Here is a 16,788-nt window from a genome sequence, read left to right as displayed (position 1 = left end):
TTTTAAAATTTCATACCATTTGTCGGTATATTGTCAGAAATAAAATAATTTTTTGGTCCACTAGTTATTCAGCTTGTGTGGTATATACTAAAACAATTATTCACCTCAGTGTCGGTGAAAGTGATGGATATTTACCTCGCCTCTTCGCGGCTCGGTAAATATCCATCACTATTCACCCCCACTTCGGTGGTGAATAATTGTTAATTGTTTCTTCAAATAGCCTGTTGTTAGTCCAATAATAGTCTATATTTGAGGCTTCGTGAATCTTGCCCCTGACCTCAGTTCTAATTTCTTGTTTGTAGGCTCTGCCATATGTTGTGATCCTAATTGGCATGTTGTTCTTCGTATACGCCGTCATCGGGATGCAGGTAAGAGTCCATGCTCGACCTAGTGTTAGTGGCGGCAGTGTGCCTTATTTCAAGAAATAGACAGGTCACTTTTACTGAAATCCCCGGTGGGGGACCCTCATATGGAAGTGTAGGGGAATGTTCGTCGGAAGTTTTGAATTAAACCCCTAAAGTAGGCCAATCTCGGCGTGGCCCAAGCTTTTTTTCGACCACTAAAAGACTAGGAGACCATTTTAAAACACAGACAAATAAAAAATACAGTGACTTTTCGCGTGCAACCCTAAACGAAACCTTCACGGCTAAATCAAATATAATGGCGTTTTTCCCAGAACACCCTAAGTGTGACCAAAATCCGAAATTTAGACCCCTAAGCGAGACGACAAGCATCCCCGCACCTTTCTTATGAGAGTCCCCCGGGCTGAAATCACCACCAGAATCATCATCATCATTATTCTCATCATTACCACCACCATTATCATCATTATTTTCGTCATTATCATCATCATCGTTATTATCATTGTCAAGTTGAGGGGTGGTACTGTAGTGGTCAACACGTCGGACCTTCGGTCCCGAAGATCGGATGGGCGATGGTTGGAGGCTAAGTTAATATCTGCATAACTTGGTTTGTTGTATCCTTAGACAAAAAATGTTCTTGTTGCCGTTATAAACTTTATCCGACATTGTCTCTCTTTATCAAGGAGTACAAATGGGATCCAGCGACATACTGCTGGGGGTAACCCTGCGATGGACAATCCAGGGCGTAGCAGCAATATACTTAGACTCGAAGTGCAACCTTACCCTTTTTACATCATTAATATTATCAACGTCATCATCGTTCGTATCATCGTCATTATCACCATAATCATTTCATTTCATCTTCATGAATATCTCATTGTAATGAATCCATGAATTTTCTAGTTGTTCGGCAGGATTCATCTCAGTGAGAACTGGAGCAAGGAGATAAACCACCATAACAATTTCAGAAATTTCTTCATGGCACTTCAAGTCCTATTCAGGTACATGAATTGTTTGAGGTTTTATCAGAAGCCAATAGGTGGTTTGCATTGCCGCCATGTTGGTGTACAAAACAAAAGAAAATGTGCTCAAATAGTTTGCATAAATATAGAAGTTAACCCCCAGAGGTAAAAATCTTATTGTTCCTAACCACCAACATGGCTGCCATGACGTCAGATGCAAATTATCAATAGGAGGATCTTTGTTTACATGGTCAGCCTCATTAGCACATAAGCCCCTGGAAACTATTATGCCCCAGTGTCCCCGCGGCCGATAACATCTGAATTGCTCAAATCAAGCAAAACTTCAACTTTACTTCAACTTTTAGTTCAGAAAAGAAGGATTAATAAAACCCTTAGATGAGACTTTAGCTCATTTCGAGGTTGTTCCACCAGTTTTGTCACCTTCAAAAAGCGGATCAGCAGCCGTCCCCGGATAAGGCTAGCTAATTTAGGCACTGATAAACTGATGCTGAAACTGAAAGGCCGTTAGATCTGTCTCTAATAGAAGCGCAATGAAAAGGATAGGACCATTGTCTGGACCTAACTGAGTCCGTTCCTTTCCTAATGCAGAGCATCCACAGGCGAGAACTGGCATAAGATAATGCTCCACTGTTTTGACGATGCGAAATGCGATGGCGACGAGGATAAGACTTGTGGCAATACTGTTGCTTCAATCATTTACTTCTGTACCTTCTACTTTTTCTGTACATTCTTGGTAAGTATATAAAAACACGCTGTTTTTGAATTTTCAATACAACAACTTGTTTCCCCGCACCACCCTTGAGTAGCACGACATTTGAGCTAAGTAATGCGGCCATGCCGTGTAGCAAAGCAAGCTCTGTCGCGCTACATGCCAATAGCATGACTTGATTTCAAACGTTGTGTTACTGCCGTGCCGAACTCAAATCATATATTATGAATACCATGCAACTATATTATAAAATTTGGTCAGTAACTTGGCCATCTCTCATTTATTCGTACAACCGCTTGTCAGTTTTCTTTTTTCTTTTTTCTTTTTTTCGAAGAAGTAAACTCGAAATCTGAAATGAAGTCGCGCAAAATTCGTGCTGAAGTCGAGCCAGATTAGGACGCCGTTTGAAACAAACCTCAGAATCTTGATCTGGTGCAGCTATCGAGTAACCTTGCACTTGTATGACTCGCATTGATATTAGATCTGGACCAGTATCATGTAAGGAAATAGTATTAAGTCAAATCACTTTGTGGTATGATGAAGATACCGTCTGAGATGTGGACGATTTTTCATCTCCGTCAAAACAGATTGTTCGCTTCATGGAAGGAAGATCCTAGAAGGCGAAACAACTTTTCGTAAAAATTTCGGTCGGAGTATTTATCAAGTAGAAAAGGAAAGTAAGACGAAGTTGTCGGCTTTAGCAGCAGAACGCCCCACCCGTCCGCCGCCATGTTTGCTTTTCTTGTCCCTCGTACTAGGATCTCCCGAGCGAGGGTATTTTAGTACATGGTGTTATGATGATCCGCGTTCTATGATTTTCCTAGTGCTAGGTTCTTCCTCCCTCCATGTAAACAGCCCCTCGGTCAAGTAACTTCCGCATTTTGTTCATTTTAGATGTTAAACCTGTTTGTTGCTGTCATTATGGACAATTTTGAATACCTGACTCGTGACGAGTCCATCCTCGGTCCACACCACTTGGATGAGTTTGTGAGGGTCTGGAGCGAGTACGATCCGGGTGCAACGTAAGAAAAAAGGGTTTTACTTCATTTTTAAAAGTTGCCTGTTATGTTAACAATAGCTGTCATTACAGTTATGAATGGTTTGACAAACAAACGAGGCAAGTGCGTCATTTTACATTGAACTTGAGTTTTTCACCTGGATTGCCCGTTCCGAAGTTTATAAAGGCACTGGGCCCTAGCTAACACATTTTTCAAATTGCGTCGTCTGAAGTAATGAAACCCATCGCCAGAAAGATCACACAACATTTAGTACGTTTGCCAAGTTTGGTTATGTTTCATTGCGTAGTTACCAGACCGTGACCTCTCAAAGGTCGCCAAGTCCCATACAAACATCTCTAATTCTACGATGATGTCCCCTAAATCCATACAGTCCCTAATTTTTTCCGATTTGTGAAAGCCTTCTACCTGGTTGCAATCTAACGACAGAATCTCAAAATTGGTAAACTGACTAATTTGAATGGGATCTTTCTTATGTTGGAATCCAATTTCTGACTAAACAAAAACGTAAAACTCGTTCCCAGTTTCCATTTGAACCCCGGAAAGGACAAGTATATTTGGACGAAGGTTCAACTGTAGTAATTAACCTGCGAGATCAGGCGTCATTTGTAGCTGTTGTTTCACTCAATGAACACAAGAAAACCTTCCGAGTTATTTGCACTAATTTACAAAGACAAAACTATTTTCTTGATTTCTTCAGAGGACGGATCCCGCACACAGAGGTTTACCGTCTCATGTGTGACATGTCACCTCCTGTTGGTTTTGGAAGGAAGTGCCCCAAATTCATCGCTTATAAGGTTAATATGTAAATTAAGTCCACACAAGACTTGTCATTTTTTACATTAATGTGAAACCAAGCAGCATGATACGTTGTAGAGCTCCGACTCTAAATGAGTGCAAATGACAGGTGAAGCTGAAGCGGATCCTGCGGAATTATTTTTCTGTTTCTATTAATTTATTTTCTGACGTTGATAATAAACTTCCGTGTTTCTAGAAAACGTTTAGAAGTATGGCACAACAAGACACTTTTGGGGAAATAAACTGAGCCCAGATGATGATTGTTTATAATAATTAATAGTAATTAAAAGTTATATAGCGCAGATTACATGAACATTATCAAATGGGCTTTACAAAGATAAAAGGGACTAAAAACCAAATTCTAAATTCTGATGCTGTTTGGACCTCCCAAACCAGTCAAACACGCCTCACGTGACCACTGTTTCTGTTAATTTTATGGAAAGGCGGGCGCGAACACTCTTTCTATTTCCCTAAGAAAAAAACCCTTGTGGAAAATTTTCCTTACCTTGTTTTAAACAAAGGGGCAGTAGAAACGCGGCTTTTCCGACATTACTTTGCGTTTCCTGAGGGATTGAGGGGTTTATTTATTGAAGGCCGAACGTAATTTAAGTTTGCCTTGGTTTTGCTTTAATTCATAAGTGTTGAGATTTGTTAAAAAAAAATATACTCGCGCTTAACCAATTAAAATTAAAGCCAAAATCAACAGTGTTCTAGTCAAGCCTGTTTTCCTGCGTCTAACACTAGTATTTGCTCTGATTGTTTCATCGGGTTGATTGTGTCTGTTGTGACTGTCACGAGCAATAACAATCTTCGATACTTGATTTAAAATACTCAAAAATTCACTTATTTTTTACAGCGCCTGATTAAGATGAACATGCCAATCATGGGAGACAACACAGTCCTCTTCACCTCCACCTTGTTCGCGCTCATCAGAACAGCTCTTGGGATATTTAGCACAGGGGACCCAGCATATGCCGACAGTGAACTTAGAAGAACGATTAAAAAACTTTGGCCAAAAACGTCCAAGAAGATCTTGGACAAAATGATACCTCTTCAGTCAGGTTAGAATGCGAAAAGGAAGTCTTACGTCTGGTTGCGGTTTCTATAAATTGTTACGGACGGTTTTGGCAGCCTTATTTTGAACAGTTAAATCTCCCTCTCTAAAAGGACATGTCAGTAATATTTCACTTGTTTTCTTTGTAGTCTTGAGTTCCCAACAAATGACCATCGGCAAGATCTATTGCGCAAAACTGATTTATGAGAACTACAAACACATGAAGAAGAAGCGCCTTGAAAAGAAAAAAAAGGTGACTGTTAATGCTGCTGGCACCAAATAGTCTGACGTTTTTAAACTTAATTTATTGGTCTTAAGGGAATTATTAATTTTCTTACTGAACGTCGTTCAATTTTATCGTTGATTTTTACTTATGTATTACCAAACTTTTTATACAATATCCTGAATTGTTTCCCAGCATTCCGTGCCCGCCATAGGGTTGCGCTATTAAAACTCAGAATCAGTTCACGTTTTTCAGGTGATGTCATCGGTGTAAGGTTGCCTTAACTTCTATTTTGATTTGCAGCGGAGACCTTCGCTGTTTCGTCGACTCGTCGGAGCCCTTCGGAGCGGTAACTCGAACTCCGACGACGAAGAAGCGGACATCGATACTCCTCCCGAGTACCTAACGACAAGGAGACGATCAAAGACATTCACTGCTCTACCATCAATGATGTAAGTAGGGTCTAAATTCCTTAAGGATTTCCCCTCAGAAGTTTAGATCGGTTTTTGAGATAGAGATCAAAACCTATTTCAATACAAGACGAGTGATTTTGTTGGTGTTGTTGTTGTTGTTGTTGTTGTTGTTGTTATTGTTGTTCCCCTGTTTCTATATTTTAGACCATCTTAACCGCTGTAACTTACTTTATCTTTATTGGGCCAAATCGGCCGCAAAGAAACTAATGCTCTTTCGAGGTCAGTTGGCGAGATATTCTATATCATGCCAAAATGGACTATAAAACGCTGAAAAAACCCGATTGACTTGCATTTGGTGTATAAATGAGATATATCGATGATATTAATTCAATAGGCAACGCTGTAATTAAATAAAGTCTATGTATGTATGAGTACCCTGACAATCAGGCTTTCGGGGGGAACGAAACGGGGGGAAACAATGCTTCCCTTTCTCTCTCCCCCTTCCTCCTTCCCTTGGGAAGGACTGATACTCGGTTTAATGTTATTTTCATTTAATGCTGATGTCAACTGGCTGTCTGGCTCTCCTATCCCCTATGGTTATTCCAGGCAGCCAGTACTCTAATTTTATTTCTAAAATTTTTGCAATGAACTTCACATAAGGTAAGAGTACATTTGGGCTACGAACTTTTAAAATCTTTTACCTTTTACGTTCCAGCTCAAACCTCCGATCTGAATGTTAATGACGTTTTCTTTTCAATTTTTTAGGAGTAAAGAGAAAGAAGAAGTGCTAAACTCCAAGCGACACATGCACCGTTCGTTGAAGTTCTTCAGCAGACGGCCATTTGGGCGATCAGACAGCTACAGTGAAGATGAAGATGGGAGAGCACCTAACAAGTCAGTTCATTTTAAGGTAAAGCTGCGAATGATCACTGAGCTATCGGACTGTAATTTATCATGGCGCCGAACAGGTCCAAAATTGTTCAACATCTGTTGAGCAACAAATGTTAAACACGAATTTGAACTGCGTATCGGCATCTCCTGAAATCGAGTAAATTGAAACCAGAGAATTTTCATTCATGTTTCATCAAGAACTCATCACAGTGATATGTACCACTGCTCCACCGACGAAATGGACAAAATTATTTGTCGAAAAGAACAATGTTTTGGCCGGGAAAAACTGCTGACCGGTATGAGTCGAGAAAGGTTTAAAATGATGCATGACATTCGCATCATATTTAACGTTTTTTTTTTTCCAAGTCAAGCAATTAGTCGGTCAATCAACCTCGAGCTTAATTATGTTTAATGGGAGCTGCTGTCAAACAATGGTGAACCGTGTAACATACTTTTCGTAACGTTGTAATAAAAATTCAAATGCTGACAGTTTTTGAACGGAATAAAGCCACTAAGGCCCTATTCCTTTCAATAACTTTCAACATATTAAACGGCGGAAGAAAAATAATAATAATAATAATTTATTTCTATAGCGCTTATTCCTAAGAAGTCCACCAGCGCTTCAATCAAAATTGCCTTAAAAATTAAAAATTAAAACATAACTAAAATAAATAAAAACTTAAAATCAATTCTCAGTGTTTTGGAAACAGCAATCAATTCATAATAACGCCAACAAGATTCAGCGGTGTGATTTGTACGATGTTTGCCAGTACGTAGAGAGGGAAACATACGCACTCAGTTTTTACAATGCAAAGGTCTCTATTACTTCAAGTCAATAACACCCATTAATCTAAGTAAAGCCTAGGATTCCAAAATGATCCAGTAAATTAGCCCTCGTGTAGCCGTACACACCCGTTTTTATTCTGGGTTGGGTATAGCATGCAGCTGCCCTTTAGGCTACAAGGTAATAACAGACTGGTTTTTGTTATCATTGTGGCACAGGACGCCCCCATGGACCTGACAGATATCAACCCAACGATTATCAGTACTGACACTGAAGACGAGGACCATGCAGACGGCGCGTGTCACAAACTGAAAAGGAAGATGAGTTTCAAAAATCCAGTGGTAAGGTGGCTTCCAAGAGCACTAATTTTTGTTGTTGTTTTTGTTGGATTTTGTTGTCTGTTTGTTTGTCTTTTTCTTTGTTGGTTGTTTGGTTGATTTGCTTCTTGTTTGTTTGTTTGTTTGTTTGTTTGTTTGTTTGTTTGTTTGTTTGTTTGTTTGTTTGTTTTTGAGGAGCAGTGCTACAGAATCAATACTAGAGTGGTTTTCTAATGATTGTCTTACACTGTTCTAAACTGACTAATCTCACATAAAGAACATTAAGCAAGTTTTAAGTGCAAGAGAATACACGATGACCAAGTCTTGATAAGTTTATCTTGTTTCTCAAATGGCTAAAACAAATGGCATATTTTACCTAAATGTTATAGTACGTTGCATTAAAGGGCCTTTGTCACGATAACGCGCATGTGCGATCTTGATTGACAACAATTTTTTTAACCAATAGGAAATCGTAATAATCAACACTGCGCGGCAGCGCTAACCGCAGGCAGTCTGAAGTTTTCACGTGCGTTCTAAAACCTCTTTGTTTGCCCTTTAACCTTTTGTATTTGTAAGATATTTATGTTTTACAATGGCAAGTAGTACTTTAGACAGTGTAGACGATGAAGAGGTACAGGTGAGGGAAAACATTTGCTCGTCCTTCCATGCTCGTCCTCCCATCTTTTCTTCGTTTTTTTTTTTTTTTCTTCTTTTCTTTTGAAACAAGGCGGCTACGAGGCGACAGGAGCTTTCGTCCAGAGCCGGTTCGAATACCTCCTCTCGAGGACATTGATTTTCTCGATGATATTCAAATAAAAATACAAAATATGCGATTTCAATCCCTCACAAACGACCAAACAGTTCCTCGATATCGTTATTTTCACTTCTACAAGCCTCACAAGGTGGATGGAAAAAGATTTTCCTCGCAGATGCCTACTTTGAAAACTGTTCCGTCGGATCAGAAATCAAATCGCCGCACATGCGCAGAAGAATGTCAAATGCCCTTTAATTTGTCAAAGTAATTACAGAGCAGAGAAACTCGAAAGGAAACCAAACTTGTATTTACTTCGGACGGTCCAGAGAAAACTTCTCTAAGGATTGAATAATACTTTTAAGATTATTTTTCTGACCTGATAACTTCACCTTAAGTCGTTGTTGAAAGGAGAACTGAGATGTTAATGAGTATCGCAAAGGATAGACAAAGGGAGAATTTTTTGTCAGATTTTATCCCAGGAACAAGCTGGGAAATCCATCCTGTCCTTTTATCTTTACGGCTCTTACTCTTTTCTTTAAAACTTGCCTTGGTTAATCTCTCTATCTCGAGGAAGGCTATAACGCTGAAAATAAAAAATAGTCATCCCGCAGTTATATCTTAAGAGTAAATGCAAAAGCTCAACATGCATTTGGATTTCATTGGAAGTTTGAGGTACTATCTTAATTTTTCTCTAACTTTTATCCTAATTTGCAAGTTAACTATTAACCCTGTTATCAGTAAACAAACCAAAAACATTTCCACATTAGAATTTACCCTCTATGAGCCAGTGCGCTCAAGAGAGAACAATTTTGGCTGCTTTTGAAACATTCTAATGGGCAAAACAAAAATTAAGAATTAAGAATTTGCAAAAATCTCCCCATGACGTAGATTAATAAACAAAACCAAAAGAATAACAATAACAAAGAATTTTCTCTTTTTTCATTTGCCCCGGTGCGTTTCAGCCAAACAGACAGAAGATCGAAATGGACTGCATGCTTCCCAACGGTTAGTTAGTAAATACTGGCATTTATTTGATCTGGACATCAGCCTACGATATCTTGTCGGTCCACCCCGTGAAAATATCACCAGTTATTTACCGGAACGTTTTCAAGACAGTCAAGGTTCAGTTTTACTAACGCAACGCTGTACGACGTCCAACTTACGCTAAACTGATTTAACTTAACGACTTAACAATTAAACCTTCAGTAAATCATGCAATGTACCATTAAAACCTTTTAACAAAAAAGTTTAAAAATGCCATAAGCTTATGTTGAGCGTGGAATGGAATTGGATAATTATGTAAATGGGCAGTAAGAATGTAACGTAAAAATTTTATTGCATAACACGGACAGAGCTGAAAATAGTCAGCGGTTTTAAGCAGCGGTCACTTTCAAATTTAATAAAGCTTGTGGTTATGCTTGATGTTTGGTGATTAAGATCTTTTAGACTGCTGGAAGTCTTGAAATATTCGGTTGTTTAACGTGTCTTGTCGAACTTGAAGTGCGTGGTTAGGCTGCACCAGGAATTCTTTATTTTAACACTTCCATTAAGACTGCTAACTGTAAAAAGCTCCGTTTCGATAATTAATATCAATTGCAATTCAGAGGCCGCTCTGGTGTTCTTTGTTTTCTTCTTGATGGCTTCGCAAACCAAACCTTCGCAACTTCTGACTAAGAAGCTACCCCAAGAGCGATCAACATCTAACTTCTCCTTCAACACCAAGGAATGTCGATATTCACGTCCCTTCCAATGGCGTTGTTTCGCCTAGTGCCTGCTGTCGTCTTGTTTCCTTAGACTGAAAAGTAGCTTACCTAACTTCTTTATTTTATTCCAGGCTCTGGAAGACGAGATGGAAACCAGTTCTGAAAGCCGTTCCCGGTCCTCAACGGGACTGTCTTCCCCACTCTCCCTACCCATGGTGCGAATAGAAGTAGCATCACCGCAGCCATCTGAGGCCCAGGGCCATATAGAGGAGCCCCCTGCACGATTTGCAGCGGACAGGGACAGGTCGCTAATGGTTCTTGATTTTCCGGATGTTATCAAATCAGCGGAGAGCAGTCCACGACATTCGCTAATACCGCTGACCGAGTTTTACGAGGCGCACGGTAGAACGTTAGACGAGAGGAGAACTAGAGAGATAATTAATCAGATAAACGCCGAAGTGGCACAAGCTATAAACCGAGGACAAAGTCCATATTTTATTTACGGAATAATGGACAATGATGAGGAGACCTGGTGCTAAAATTCAACGAGCGCGTGGGCTCAAACGTTTCTCTGCGAGAAGAGCAAAAAAAAGGAAGTTATGATCTACCCAGGTGGGCAGCTACCAGGAGGTACAGTCAACTTACGGTCTTACCTTACGGGCACTTCGCTATAACGGGAACAGGGACTCAAGGTGTAGCCCCATCGAAGAAGGATTACTGAATAAGATCCCTTAATATGGACTCCTCGTATTACGGACCCCAAATCGTCGCCTCGGAGGTGCACATTAACGTTTAAGCGGGTGCATCTTTAGTGCACCTTACGAGAACCTCGCTATTACGGACACCCTTTCAGTAAGGACAAAAATCGTAGCCCCATCGAAGAAGGATTACTGAATAAGGTTCCCTTACAGTGGACTCCTCGTATTACGGACCCAAATCGTCGCCTGGATGTGCCCGTTTGCATCTTTTTGTGAAAATTTTAACGTTATTCACGAACTGGCTGAAGTAAATCTTTCCTTTGAACAAAAAACTAGTTTAATAAAAACTTAAATGAAATCCTTATAAAAGGGTCGAAAACATATTTTTGGGAAGCAAGTTTATTTTATTTGGTTGTTTTTTTCATAATTTGGTTTTTAATAATATAAATTAAATGAGCAAGAAATAAAAAAACACAACACTCACGCTGAAAAAGTTTACAAAGAATTGATAAAGAGGTCAAAAACATTAAAACTGGAATTTTTGTAGCGTATTTACCATTATGAATGCATGCGCAGATATTCGCTTCACTATGTAACTTTTTAAATTAGGTTCTGACTGTGCTTTCCTGCTTAAATTTTACTTCTTTCAGGATTTAAACAGATACGGCCTTACACTTTCTTAATTTAGCTTTGACTTTTTCTTAAGCTCCTTATTCAAAGGTGCAAATTGAATGAAAGTATAAATTTTTATGATGCAAAATAATTCGTTTTAATTGAATTTACTTCAATTATTGTCCCATGCTGGTAATGTGCGACATTTGCACTATTCTATGTACATATTATCGTACTGAAGTTGTTTTGTAAAATCCATGGATAATAAAGTTGGACATTTTTATTCAATAACAGTCTCTGAATTATTTTGATCCCAAAACTGACGGATCATGAATGCGAAGGTGAGTATGTCGTAAAGCACCAACTTCGTCTGATAAAACTTGGATTAAACTTAAAACACACAAACTCGAAGCTCCTGAAACAAGTTAAAGTCAGAACTTAGTTAATATACAGCCCACCTAGGATAAATACTCTACAAATCACTTTCCATGCAGTATCACGAGTGGACGTTTAACACGAGAGCACAACGACGCGTTTGCTATAATCATCTCATATCCAACACTGAGCACGAGTGGAATAATTGTTTTATTAAAAACAACCAAGAAATGTTCCTAGTTGCAGCTTATTTTATTTCGCGAGGACGACCAGAAGATGATTTTATAATGGCCGCTTTTTATCGGGCATGGTATATTGGCCATCATTGTATAATGTAATTTCAGAGCTTTGATTGGCTTAGCGACCATGGTATATGAGCCATAGTACCATGCCCGAGAAATGGCGACCATTAAATTGTCTTCTGCTTGTTCTTTCAAAGCGGAATCAGCAAGATCTAGCAATAATTCTTGATTGCTTTTAATAAAACAGCTAATCCACTATCTCTATCACTATCATCTCATATCCAACGCGCGCTCGTGGAATAATTGTTAAATGTACCACGACAGTTAAGCCAATCAAAAACTATGGAATTGCAGTATACAATGATCCAGTTTTTAATGATAATCATGATACTGCATGGAAAGTGCTCTGCACAGTATTAACACAGTCTGCGTTGCCTTGTATCAAAAATCTCACTCTTTCGCTGTGCTCACCCTTCCAATTACTGATACTTCACCAATACTTGCGAAATTAAATACCTTGCGCGCGTACCCGCCATATGAAATGTTCCATATTTATTTCATGGCAAAAACGACCTCGACATGTCGGTAAAACATTAAATAGATGTTGTTTCACGCACTAGTGAGGCGTTAATAATCCACGTTTGTGAGCGTCACCCCGTATTGATAAGTTAAAGACGCCGGAAGCACTCTTAAAATTACATAGGTCATAAGATATCAAAGAAAATTTATTAATATTAAAAATGGCGTATTTCCTTTGTTTACAGAGGCAAAGAAAATCAATTCCTGACTGAATACTGCAGTGAAGAAAACTGTTTGTGAACAGAATTGTCTTGCCACCTAGCTACTGGTTTATTTACGATTTCTATGATTTTTCAGAAAAAATGTTTATGATTTTTCAAGGATTACCTTCGATGTTGATTAATTTATGCTTTCGCCTATGGGTCCTGAAACGCCGGAAACCTTACCCGCCAAATCGTGGTAGGTAAGTGTTTTACCTTGAAGCCATGTAAACACATTTACAACTTTACCAGACGATTTCTTAGACTTTTGTAGTTCCATCCTCGCATAAATGCCGAGGCTATATTTAAGTTAGCCAAACTGCTCTAGCAAATAGATTACAAAGTTTAAAACCAATGGCCTTCAACATCGTAGAATTGCCTCGTGGCAAAAAATGAAATCCAACTTTCTCGCCTGAAGAGTGTATCGCTTTGATATTTGTGGTATCTTAACGCTTCGTTAACTTGTCCTTGTTTCGCGAAGCGTAACGAAGATGTCGTCTTGTCCCCGCGACAAATATTAACAGTGCATGAAAGGATCTAGGTCTGTAATTATATTGTGCGTGGTCAATCAAGTAAACTTCATCAAAAGTGATTTCATTGGTTGCCATGAACGCGCACCGGTTCTCTGCTAGGAATTTCGAGATAGACGAATACGAGATTCCACTTTTTAGCGAAGTCAGTAAGAGGAAAGATATCTTCTAGGAAGCTTCATTTTACTCTTTGTGAGCGACAAACTTGACGAAGCTATTTTTAATTATGTTAGCTAGCCCTTTTGTGATTTCAAAAAGGCGCGATCACATAACTTTCGAGGACTTGTTTTCACCACTTTGACGTTCTCACAAAAACTCTTCGTAAAATGACGATGACTCTCTTATTTTCCCGCCAAAATGACACTGGTTCACTCAGCGTCTTCTTTGTCTATTGGAAAAGCTTGTAGTCGTACTAGAATCTAAAGGTATCGATTATCGTGGAGGAGGCGGATAAAGAAACAATGAACTATGAAATTGTTGTTGCTCCTTTTGTTTTGCATATTCACGGATTTTTTTCTGTAATGTTCTGATATTAAACCGGGTCAAATAAAAAAGCGAAATACAAGAGCTTACTATTTTGCTTTGCTCTCACTATCTCAGGTTTCCAGGATCAAAGAGTGTGTCACTGTCGCTTACTACACAAATCCCTAAGTGTACCAAAGCTTAAAATGCCGCTTCAAGCGATTATTTGTAACGATGAAAGAATCTTTCGGACAATTCCTGAAGTGGCTATAGTTCAGTCCTTTACGATCTTTATCTCCTGGCCACATGTGCGACATCAAAGCTTATTCTCGTGGGGTAAGACGGAAGCATTTGGCAAAGATTCTCACTAAAACATGCCACACCATAACAGTTCTGTCCTCCGTGCGACATCATCGCCAGATCACATTGTTCAACATCGCAGCATTTTTCGATACATTCCTTCATGTCCTGGACTTTGCCAAGCCGTTTAAAGTGATCGGGCTTGAGTGTACCATCCAATGGTTGTTTTATCGAAGACGTAGGCTGTGTGCACTTGTGCTCGGGCACCGAGTTGCAGTCAACCACGAAAATCACTGCGCGGGAAATAAGTTGAAACTAAACAAGTCATTGGTCAGGGCGCAAACATTGAATACAGCACTGAACAATAGATCAAGAACTCAACTTACCTTGGAAAAAGACCACAAAAGTCAAGGTAAGATTAACGAAGGTTAGCATATCATTTCTCATTTCTTCATACACTCCTCAGTTCATTGACACAAAACTCCCAGAGCTGTTCAAGCGAACTGATTCTTTTGACCTGGGCGGGTGCGTAAAACCGCTGTGACCTGTAATCATTTAAACAGTGTATATGATTGGTCGCCTTCTTCAAATGCCGGTACCAGACTTTATTGCGGTAACAAAACATCTTGGCACAAATATTCACTTAGCTGCTTTCCTATTGGCGTGTCTCTGACCCCTTAACAAACGAAATCAAAAGTTCGCTGGTCTCCTTAATCGGTGTCATGAAGACTTGAGATAAAAGGTCAGAATGGATTGATGCTTCGTTGAAATCGCACAGTTCCAACAAGCACAGGCCGTGTCTGGAGCCAGCGCGGAACTGAAGCTATACACTGACATGCACATACAGTAGAGCTTCGAGAAAAATGACGCTAGTAACTTTCGAATTTGGTAGCGTTATACCGTCGATACCGTTCGGCGGATAGCTATTGTCGTATTTATCTGGCCCCAGTTGTTCAAAGGCTGGATAACTTTATCCGCTGGATAAGGCACTCTTCAGCGTCAAAAATATACTTCACGTTAAATGTTGTCCAAGGTTTTCGTACACTCCCAATTAAGCTGTGGTCAGAGTGTGCATATTCGCTTTTGCACGAGGAGATACTGAAATCTTTGCACAGATTGAAACTGTCGGATTGTGACTTATCCGCTGGATAAAGTTATCCGGCCTTTGAACAACTGGGGCCTGAATGGTAAGGCAGGGTGTCCCATTCAGTTTAATGGCTAGAATTCAGAGAGGCCCTGTACCTAATTAACTTAAATATGTAGCGTGTATGAGTCAAAATTTCTTAATTATAACGGATAAACGTGAAGAGCCATGATAAGGTAATTTTTTGGCACAAATTTCAGAGCAAAAAGTCTTTGACTTGCAGTTTTCAGTGCAGACTGCAAAATGAACTCAATCGTATCGTCCTTCGCAAGGAGTGAGGTTATGCTTGAGATCGTTAATTTCCCGATTTGGGGGTCAAGGTCGTCACAATCGAGATTTAATAACAACCGTTAAATTTTATGCCACCTTAGGAAATTGTTAGTAAGAGAATTATATGGTATGTCCAGAAGGTGGAAGGAGAGGTGATGGTGCACACAAATCATATGAGCTCAGTGAAGATAGCGGATTTGACAACTCAGACGAAGTCTGCAGCTGATCCACAGCTGACATTTATTTGTTTGTTTATTTATTTATTTATTATTTTTTATTTTTGTTTTTACATTTCTATATTTCCGATTTGCCTATGACATGTAGGCCGACAAGATGACATTGGGTCTCTTACAAGGTGCGACATACGCGAAAGGGGACAAACGGTTTGCTTATCACACTTGTCTGAGCACTAAATATAAGTAGTTAATGACATTTAATACCATGCAACAGTCTGGACGACCCGTGCAGTCTTAGCTTGCACCAGTGTCCGTGAGGTAATCGAGAGGGTTTCAATGTTTGGGACTGTGTTTCGCTTCCCTTTCCATACGAGGTATGTCATCAACTTCCCTCACACTACATGAAATAACAAATATTTAAACGATTATCCTGCGAAATCACAGAATTGAGAAGGATAATTGCTTTATTATTCAATGCATTGATAAGAAAGCACAGTTTTAATTTATCGCAAGAAAAGATGGAGGCGATCTTTATTTTGCCATTTTCAAACCCCCAACACGCAAAATTACGTATATCGCAGGATATCTGTTGACTACGGACGATGAATATTCACTGCACCATGACCATATCTGGGCAATGTTATGATGTGCTGAACAATAAAAAGTGGAATAGTGAGTGTGTATACACAACGTATGCGGTGAGAGATATGTACTGACCAATAAGGACGCTGATGTATAAGGACTGTGTATTGACCATTCTGATTCCTCATACTTGTGTGTATGGATCCTGATCAAGAGTATGAGATTATACATTTCAATTGCATATCCTGGCGGATATTGATCCTTATACGGCTCCTTATACACCTTGTTACCTCCATTATATTTTCCATAAATGACTCTGTATATTGACCATATACGTCTTCAATACGAGGCAGAATTCGGATCATTCCATGTAGTCCAGGCCAGAGTTGGTCTTTCTGCCGATCCGCAAAAATTGAAGAATAGCAGCATCTGAATTTCTTCCTTTTTCTCAGATCTGCATGCAAATAAAGGTTTTGTAAAAAGTCTTCTTTTCCCTAATCAATTTGTTTTTGAAACTGGGGCTGTGTCGGTGGGGGAGTGGAGACGAATATTTGGCTTTATCAATTCAGTTGATGAGGTAATTTGTCTACCGTAAAAAGAATCGAGTGCTG

The 16,788-nt window shown here is 39.4% G+C and overlaps 2 protein-coding genes across 6 annotated transcripts in view; one reads left to right on the top strand and one right to left on the bottom strand.

Annotated features, from left to right (window-relative positions):
- The window catches only part of LOC146485051 (voltage-dependent calcium channel type A subunit alpha-1-like), a 64,074-nt gene extending 52,466 nt beyond the window's left edge, over positions 1–11,608 (top strand). For 3 of the 4 annotated variants that reach the window (XM_085104010.1, XM_085104011.1, XM_085104012.1), the window contains exons 35-45: positions 303–368; positions 1,266–1,363; positions 1,934–2,078; positions 2,949–3,076; positions 3,771–3,867; positions 4,725–4,929; positions 5,072–5,175; positions 5,449–5,597; positions 6,324–6,468; positions 7,452–7,574; positions 10,139–11,608. In XM_085104010.1, coding sequence (XP_084960136.1) covers positions 303–368; positions 1,266–1,363; positions 1,934–2,078; positions 2,949–3,076; positions 3,771–3,867; positions 4,725–4,929; positions 5,072–5,175; positions 5,449–5,597; positions 6,324–6,468; positions 7,452–7,574; positions 10,139–10,546 — 1,668 coding nt within the window. In that variant the 3' untranslated portion in view covers positions 10,547–11,608. Of the gene's footprint in view, positions 1–302; positions 369–1,265; positions 1,364–1,933; positions 2,079–2,948; positions 3,077–3,770; positions 3,868–4,724; positions 4,930–5,071; positions 5,176–5,448; positions 5,598–6,323; positions 6,469–7,451; positions 7,575–9,266; positions 9,310–10,138 lie in introns of all 4 variants that reach the window. The other variant, XM_085104013.1, reaches the window with a different exon arrangement.
- A 1,021-nt stretch (positions 11,609–12,629) lies between these two features.
- Positions 12,630–14,531, bottom strand: LOC146485050 (uncharacterized). 2 transcript variants are annotated; one of them, XR_014863492.1, is made up of 3 exons: positions 14,392–14,531; positions 13,807–14,298; positions 12,630–13,759 (listed from the first exon to the last, which is right to left on the bottom strand). XR_014863492.1 is itself a non-coding variant. In XM_085104019.1 (2 exons), exons 1-2 carry the CDS (start codon positions 14,450–14,452, stop codon positions 13,997–13,999), a joined length of 363 nt encoding a protein of 120 aa, XP_084960145.1. In that variant the 5' UTR covers positions 14,453–14,531; the 3' UTR covers positions 12,630–13,996. The 2 variants fall into 2 exon arrangements, 1 of the variants encoding a protein (XP_084960145.1); XM_085104019.1 differs by having other exon boundaries at positions 12,630–14,298.
- Positions 14,532–16,788: the final 2,257 nt, after the last annotated feature.

Source organism: Pavona decussata, unplaced genomic scaffold (assembly GCF_977016875.1).
Source record: "Pavona decussata unplaced genomic scaffold, jaPavDecu1.1 SCAFFOLD_28, whole genome shotgun sequence".
Lineage (NCBI taxonomy): Eukaryota > Metazoa > Cnidaria > Anthozoa > Scleractinia > Agariciidae > Pavona > Pavona decussata.
Note: the sequence above shows the minus strand (reverse complement) of the source record. Positions and strands in the feature narration are given on the sequence as shown.

Excerpts from the sequence above, each read along its gene's own strand:
- LOC146485050 (XM_085104019.1), bottom strand. The coding sequence starts at position 14,452 with ATGAGAAATGATATGCTAACCTTCGTTAATCTTACCTTGACTTTTGTG. Across the intron at positions 14,299-14,391 it reads TTTTGTGGTCTTTTTCCAAG|TGATTTTCGTGGTTGACTGC; the intron begins GTAAGTTGAGTT and ends TTTCCCGCGCAG.